Here is an 8,154-nt window from a genome sequence, read left to right as displayed (position 1 = left end):
GGCACTGTAGGTTTAGGCACACGTTGGGGGCGGAGCTGGAGCGTCTTTGGCCCCCCGTGGGGGCGGGGCCAGAGCGCCCAAGTCAATCAGATGTCAGGCGCTTCTGATTCCTGTGCTACTACCCTTTTCCCATCCACCCCAACCACGACCAACCACCCCCACTCCCCTGCCCACTCACTTCCTCCTTGCTCCCAGGCACTATCCTAATGAGACCAGAACTCCGAATTCGGGCTAATAGCTGTAGATGATTTTAGTACCACGTTGAGTTTGTGTACTCAAGTTCCCGGCATGGGCTTCCCCAAACTCCCTCCGGGAAGAAGGGTATGTGCCAGGTTTTGTGCCGGGTGTTCCCGTCGCTTAGCATCTTCTTCAAGAGAACCGTGGCTGGTTTCTACCCACCCTAATGCCAGACACATCGTCCGGCCCTCTTGTTGCTGTGGGGGCCCATTCCCGCTTCTGACCCCTGCCACCCTCGCTCACACCCGTCCTTCTTTGTTTCCCGGCTTGCTCCGAAATGTGATGTAACAAGAGGAGGCAAAAATCTTTCCCTCTTTCCAACACTAAGTCCTTCCTCCCTCTGTCACAGACATGCTCACATTTATCTACACACACATATATAGGCATTCGACTCCCTGTCTGGAGGTGAACACTTGCATGTTCTAGTCTGACCTGAAATCCAAAAGAAGTGCATTAGAAAGCCCCCGGGGGAAAGCTGGACAGAAACAAGTACCTCCCTTTTCAGCATGATGCAGAGTCCGGGGGAAAGAGCCAGTCCTGCCTCCTAGAAACGTGGAAATTAGCTGAGGGACAGCTGCTGTGGATTTTTCTGATGAAAGTGGGACTGGTTTCCATCCCTTTGCCCCTGGGCAAGTCCTTTGGGAGACTGGAAAAGAAGCTCTGGGTACTGCCAAATAGTCCAGGAGGTGTGTGACAATGTTTGTGAGGCTACTTGTGTGAGAGAGAAAGAGACCTGGAGTGTCTGCAAAAGGAAACTTTCCTTGGATTTTACCCACCGTGGCTTCAGCTCTGACAGAAGGAATTTAAGTATTGTTCTCCCTTCACTGAAGCAATTCATGACCTGGATGGGATAAAAGATGAGACCAGATGACATCAACCCGAGGACTGGACTGGTGGTAGCCTTGGTCAGTGTCTTCCTTGTTTTTGGCTTCATGTTCACTGTTTCTGGGATGAAAGGGGAGACCCTGGGGAACATCCCCCTCCTTGCCATAGGACCTGCAATTTGTTTGCCTGGGATAGCTGCCATTGCTCTGGCCCGGAAAACAGAGGGCTGTACAAAATGGCCTGAGAATGAACTCCTCTGGTGCCGAAAACTCCCCTGCTTCAAAAAATCAAAGGACAAGGAAGTCATCGAACTGCTGAGGACCCCATCTGACCTGGAGTCAGGAAAGGGGAGCTCTGATGAACTGGTCAAAAAGACATACCTCAGAGGCAATACTTCCCCAAAGGGAGAGGTCCCCGTGGCCAGTTCTGTCACTACTACCATTGCTACAGGAGAAGAGGAATGCAAGAGTCTTGTCCAAAAGGACGATCAAGATGAGACTTCCAGATACCTGGAAGGGTGCTGTCTTTCAGGTACCATACCAGCATCGGGGAGCACCCCCAACCACAGTGCCTTGGAACCAAAGTGCTCCACTTGGGACAGATCTGACTGCCCGGAACCCGAGGACAGCATTTTCTTTCTACCACAAGACAGTATCATCGTCTGTTCCTACAAGAGCAGTCCCTATGACAGATACTGTTGTTACATCAATTCAAGCCAAATCAGTTGGGACCATGAGACAATAGTTTAAATGAGGCACAAAAAGCATATCTATGTTTATACAGACATGGCAAATTTCAGCTACTAATGGAAAAGAAACTGCACTGCATGAAGACTTCGAACTGTTAGAAATTGGCCTGGTATGTGACAGATGCTCAGACCTCCTGTGCCTGAAGTCCTGTGAATGAGCATGTTTAAGGGTTGGGGACTTATTTTAGTGAGAAATGATGAGGTCAAAGAGGGACATATCTAGGGGAGGTGAGAAGGTGACCAAGGAAACAGGAATTCTGATTCCTTACCTGATTAAATTATGTTGAATGTCTTGCAAAACAGTTCAAAATTACTATGTGGTTTTAGCTAAAGACAAGACAAATCAGGAGCCAGATATGTATAAAAAGTAACAATGATGTATGAGAATGTATGCTTTTAGTAAGAGAATTTCTTGATTTCTGAAGAGTATTGAAAGTCCAATTTTACACTCAGATAATTGGATGGGGTTAAATGATTAAGAAGCTTTTAATACTTACTTAATTCCCCAATCAAGGAAATAATTACTTTCCTTCTTAGATGTTCCCTGAAAGTCCAAGGATAACTTTTAAAAGTTGAATCATGTTCCAGTTCTATGATCTTTTGGCCATCACCATTCAGGGAACTGCATGTATTAGTTAAAATAAAATGTCCACACTTATGTGAAAAACTCACAATTTTAGAATGTTATATCAACTCTTAACGTGATCATTTAATGGCTTTATCTGAAGTGTTTTCAATATACAATTATCTTACATATATAATTTCCTCATAAAGTAAAACATGACATGTTTGAAAGAATTACAGGGATTTAAATTAGTTTTCACCAAATCAAATGAAGTTTTACAACTACATGCAAATACCATTGAAATTATGGCTAGGATTTCCTTGGGAATTACTATTCTCATATGCCTCTTCCCATCCAAAGACTATATGTATACACACAAACACATAAACACACAGTAATTGCTGCAGCTATGAACAATGTGCTGAATTTGCATGAAACACATTGATTAACTATCTGGAAGCCTAGTGCTTGCATGCATGTTCACACAGACCCTATACATTCCAATGTCACCAGGGTTAATGGAATAGAAAACTCTCTTATAAACACAGATTTAATAATCTCTTAGCATTTCATACAAAGGTCAATTTCATTAACCCAGTTTTCATTGTTTCTAAGAAAACAAAAAATAAAACAACAAAAAAATCCACCATAGTGGAAACTACAAATATTTCCCATTTCATCTTTTCATTTCCAATTGCATCAGATAGTAAAGGCCACCAGCCCAAGTGAAAATATATCTGCTTAATTGAAATCTGAGGTCAATATGAAGAAATGGTGATGAGTTTCATTCTAGGGGCAAAGACAAACTTCAGAGAATGATCATTAAAGAATTTCTCACAGATGTTTCCAGCCATTTACTCTAAAATACGTGGGGGAAAGGAGGAACTGGATGGTATTTATCTGGGGGCTATTTCTTTGGGGTACATTAGACCCAATGTCATAGCTTTTGCATAAGGAATAGAAAAGTTACTATTATTTAGACTAAAGGATTTTACAAATCATACTTGTCAAATCCATTTCAGATACATTTAATCTTTTTTTCTGTGCATAAATGATTTATTCTAGCTCTGTGACCTTGGGCAGATCACTTAACCTCTGAACCTCAGTTTCTCACCTGCAAAATGAGAGGGTTGGGTAGATCTGAGGTTCCTTTAAAGAGTCTATGATCCTGTCAAAAAATACTTTGTATACTTCAAGGAAATGATTTATAATAAAATGCATGCCAAAGATAAAGACATTTGTATAAATAACTGTGAGACTGAGTTTGTTATTGCTAAAAATGATTTTGTACACATGTATGAAAGTAAAATTTTCATATTACTGACTATAACTTTATAACCAAAATATCAGTGTCAGGGAGGGAACTAAGATTTTGGTTTGAAGAATTAGGTTTGGGAAGAAGCATTTTATAATAGGTATGTAGCCTGAGGTAGTATAGTATGTGGATATGAGCTAAGCACAAAAATAAATTTACACACAGAAAAAAATAGAAATCTTTTATTGACATCATTATATCTATTTTTCCTAGTGCTATGTTAATTGATACATGAGGAGTGTGGGGGCAATGGGTGGTGGTGGTGATGGTGATGGTGGTGATGGTAGAGATGGCAGCTATATCTCCATTATACTACCTTCTCCAAGATGAAAATCTCTGGTTTAACCCCTGGGAAAGGTCTAATGTGTTCAAACCTTTGGTGGATGTTGAGAGCTTTTAGAAGAGAATGGATAAACCCCAAAGGTGGTTGTTCATTGCTGCTCCTTCAATTTCATTTGTTCATTGGGTCTAATAAGAAGACTCACTTGATGCTAGGCATAGCAGGACTGTAATACCAGCTTGTTTCATACATCCTGTCCCTCCCCATACCACATCACCTCCTCTTCTACCACAAAAGTTCCAGTTTACAAACTTGGCCTTGACTCAAACTACTCATTTAATAGTTTAAAGGATTATATCACATGATCAGGTTTCAGAACCACTAGATTCCCCATGACCCTTCCTCCTTAACACTGTGAAGTGAAGGCTTTGTGCTAAAACAGTAATTTAATCCTAAGGCATACTTTTTCTCAGAATAGTATATATGAGTATATGTATATAATATATGTGAGTATATGTGTTATTTTTCTTGAGGGTCTAGACTAAATCTCCCTCCTTACCACTGAAACAATGCAGCTCAGTACACAAAACCAGCAGTTTCAAGCACGGTCTAACATGACTTGTGTACTTTCTTCAGAATGTTTCCCTAATGATCAAAATTACAACAAAAAATGTAGCAGCATAAAGGCCTTAAATAAAAATTATGCCCTAATTCCAACCCCCAATTTAAATAAAGCAGTCATTTTGGCATAAAGGATATTGAAACATTAACATTTTCCAGCTGGCAGAAGAAATACCTTTGGAGAACAAGTAAAAAGTATAATAGCTCCTTTGTAATTTTTCAATAATATTATTTCAATTTTATCTTTGAATAGATTTTTTAATTGTATTGTCAAATTTTTCTTTCATTATCTTCCCACTATCTATTACATATTTGTGGAAATTCCTCAAATCAAAGTGTTCTTTGTTTCAGAGCTGCCTGACAGCCAAGACTTCAAAGCTGTTGCGTATTTGGGCAGTTGTTTCAGTCTGTTTTTGACTACAGTCTTCATTTTGAGGGGTCTTTTAATTTTGTTTTTGTTTTGTGATCACCACCTGTGAATTCATTGGTGTAAGAAAGTCTCAGGTGAAGAAATTTTCTCTATTCATATAGATGGATCAGCAACTGTTCTTCGATGCCTAATAGTTGCCGAAAATTTCAATGATTTGTCCAGTATTACAATCAGTATATATTGGAGGCAGGATTTGAACCCAGGTCATCCTGAATACAACACCAGCTCTCTATCCTAAATGGCGATGGTGTCAAATTCAAATAGAAACTGGGGCCACTTAACCTATGTAAGGATCCCTGAAGGATACCTACTGGCACAGAAATCCATATACTATCATTAGCTATGTTCTATTGTGTTCTTATTTATTTTGTTAAATATTTCCCAATTACATTTTAATCTGGTTCAGTCTCTGCTTTGTGGCTCGTAGTATGATTGACACCTCTGCTCTACCATCTAGGGCTGCCTCTCATGTTATAATCTTCCCATTGCCCCCAGGAGCAAAATTAAAATACTTTGGTATTCAAAGCCCTTCATAATCTAGTCCCCTTCTACCTGTCCAGTCTTCTTACACCTTACTCCTCACCATCTACTTTTTGATCCAATGACACTAGTCTCCTTGCTGTTTAACAAACAAGATCTGTAATCTCTCAGCTTTGGGCAATCTCTCTGGACATCCTCCAGGTTGATTGCATGTTGTCTCTCCCATTAGATTATAAACTCTTTGAGAGCTGGGAGTGCCTTTTGCCTTTATAAAAATTATTCCCAGCAGTTATTATAGTGCCTGGCATATAGCAGGCACTTAATAAATGTTTATTGATTGATGCATAACAAACCCAAACATCAAAACTAATACAGCAGTTCCCTTGAAAGAGTTAATATCATTTGGATCCTTAATGTAAATTGAGGGAGAGGGAAATAGGATGATGGCTAATGGTAAGAGAGGAAGTTTTGGAACCCTTCATAACCTCTCTCTCTCTTTTTTCTCATTCTGTAAAATCCAGCATCTTGTCTCCTTGAAACTTATTTATGTAGTTAAAGTGTTATTTATTTGTTGCATCCTTTTCATGTGAATTGGAAGATAGACACTGTCTCTACACATGCAAATGAAAAGAGCGAGGAATAATTCAAGCCAAAACTTGAAACAAAAGTTGTTTTGACTGGAACTATGAAGTTAGTTGCTAATATGGTTCAAATTCATCTTGCTCCTTCCTTCTCTACTTCTCCAAGTCAATGTAAACGTGATGGGAGCCAGTCGTCCATCTTTGCCATAGACAGTATCTTGAATATTGAGATGAGAAACTTCATCAGTTTCAGAACCAAAAGCACTGCTTTGCCCAATAAGCCAATACTCATGATTTTTGTCTCTGTAGTGTGTCTGGGTGCTACCTTTGTTCTTCTGGTATGATCAGTTTTGTCCAAAGAGAAAAATGGTGGAAATAATTTAGGTAATAATAATTACTGTGGGATTATTTTAACAGCAATTTTCTAAAGTACCTCACTGAAATACACGCATGTGTATAATTGATATGTATATATGTTTGTGTGTCTACATCGTACTTGCATAAAATAATGTGTGGGGTTGCAAAATTTAGCAATAAAGTGAAAATTCACATACTGGATTGGGTTTGAGTCTCTACCCTACTTTTGTATCTCTGCTCATCATTATTGTGTGACTTCAATAATTCACAACCTCTCTGAGCTCAAGTAGTTTCTTCTTGTATAATGAGGACCTTGCTGATCATAGATCTAGAGATGGAAGAGACCACAAGTCTATTTAGTCCAATCTTGTCCTTTTGCAAATGAAGAAACTATGGCTTAGAGATGTTAGATAATTTGCCAAAGGTTGCATAGGTAAATAAAAGTGTCATGATTTGATTCCAAACTCCCAAGGCAGCTCCCTTCCCACTGGACCATGTAGCTTTTAAGAGTCCTTTTAATTTTAAATCCAGGATCCAATGACCCTAATTTTGACTCCACTTTGCACACAGGGTGGTGAAGTGACAACTTCTCTATTCTTTAGTTTCCTCACCTGAAATGGACAATTGCATAAAAATTGTTTTTCTAAATGAGGAACTGACTTTCAGTCAGCCCCACATCTCCATGTTTACCTGACAAAAGAAAATCACATGAGCCTCTTGAGAACATGGTCTCTTTCTGTCTTGTATCTTCTTGTATCCCCCAGTGCTTGGCCCAGAGTCTTGTATACAGTAGATGCTCAATAAATGTTGTTTGATGCTGCTGCCCAAATACACTCACACACATATATGTATGTGAAAAGCAAGAGAACTGTTTCCTGGGTCTGAGCTGTGTTACAGGGTAACTAAGTTTTTCTTCAACCTGTTCTATCTTGAGCCCACTGTGGAGTATGTTATATGTCTTAAATATGATGCATGTGTGTGCATGCTCTGTCATTGATTATCTACATAGGTATAAGATTAAACCAATTATAAATATAACCATTATATAATATTCCCTTGGACTGCTTTTTGAAAGTATGGTTCTATAATATTAAAACTAAATGATATTTTTATAATTAGTCACCTCTTTATTTTCATGACAATTTTGTAGCACAATGAACTGGGGTTTTTTTGTGAGTCAAATGCTCAATTTGAAGCAGGGCTGCATTTATTTTTTTAATTTGCTTTTTAAAATTGCATGCCTGCTGCCCAGTGGCAGTCTTCCCAGGATGGGTGTCAGAGTGTAGCAGACATAGAAGGCAGAACAGGGAACAAAGAAATGACTTGCAGCAGGAAATGTATAGGTTTAACATTGCCTTTTATAGAGATGTTTAGACTCCTAGGCCAGTCCACAAAAGCCTATTTAATGTAGCTAAAATAGTAGTATTACTGCTCCTGGTATTAATGCAGAACAATTAATACCATAGTTTAGCTACATTGTGATTTAAATACATTTTTGAGGACTCACTGGGGAACCTAACTCACATTTATAACATTGTTTCAGTGATAATTGCCTCTTACAGCATGAGGGAGAATGAGGCTCACCCTATGTTCTCAACACCATGTTCTTTCCCTATTTCTGTTGCTGTAGCTGTGCCAACTAGTGACCATCTTGTACCATCAGAGGTCCCCTCAGTGGTCAAGGGAAAAATTCTCACACTCCAAGGTTTAGAAAA

General features: G+C 39.2%; 1 protein-coding gene across 1 annotated transcript; it reads left to right on the top strand.

Moving 5' to 3' along the window:
- The first annotated feature begins 277 nt into the window (after positions 1 to 277).
- On the top strand, positions 278 to 6,599 carry TMEM215 (transmembrane protein 215). Its single transcript, XM_043978829.1, has one exon. It carries the CDS (start codon positions 1,095 to 1,097, stop codon positions 1,809 to 1,811), a length of 717 nt encoding a protein of 238 aa, XP_043834764.1. The 5' UTR covers positions 278 to 1,094; the 3' UTR covers positions 1,812 to 6,599.
- The last annotated feature ends 1,555 nt before the right edge of the window (positions 6,600 to 8,154 follow it).

Source organism: Dromiciops gliroides, chromosome 1, assembly GCF_019393635.1.
Source record: "Dromiciops gliroides isolate mDroGli1 chromosome 1, mDroGli1.pri, whole genome shotgun sequence".
Lineage (NCBI taxonomy): Eukaryota > Metazoa > Chordata > Mammalia > Microbiotheria > Microbiotheriidae > Dromiciops > Dromiciops gliroides.
This window is presented reverse-complemented; position numbering and strand designations above follow the sequence as displayed.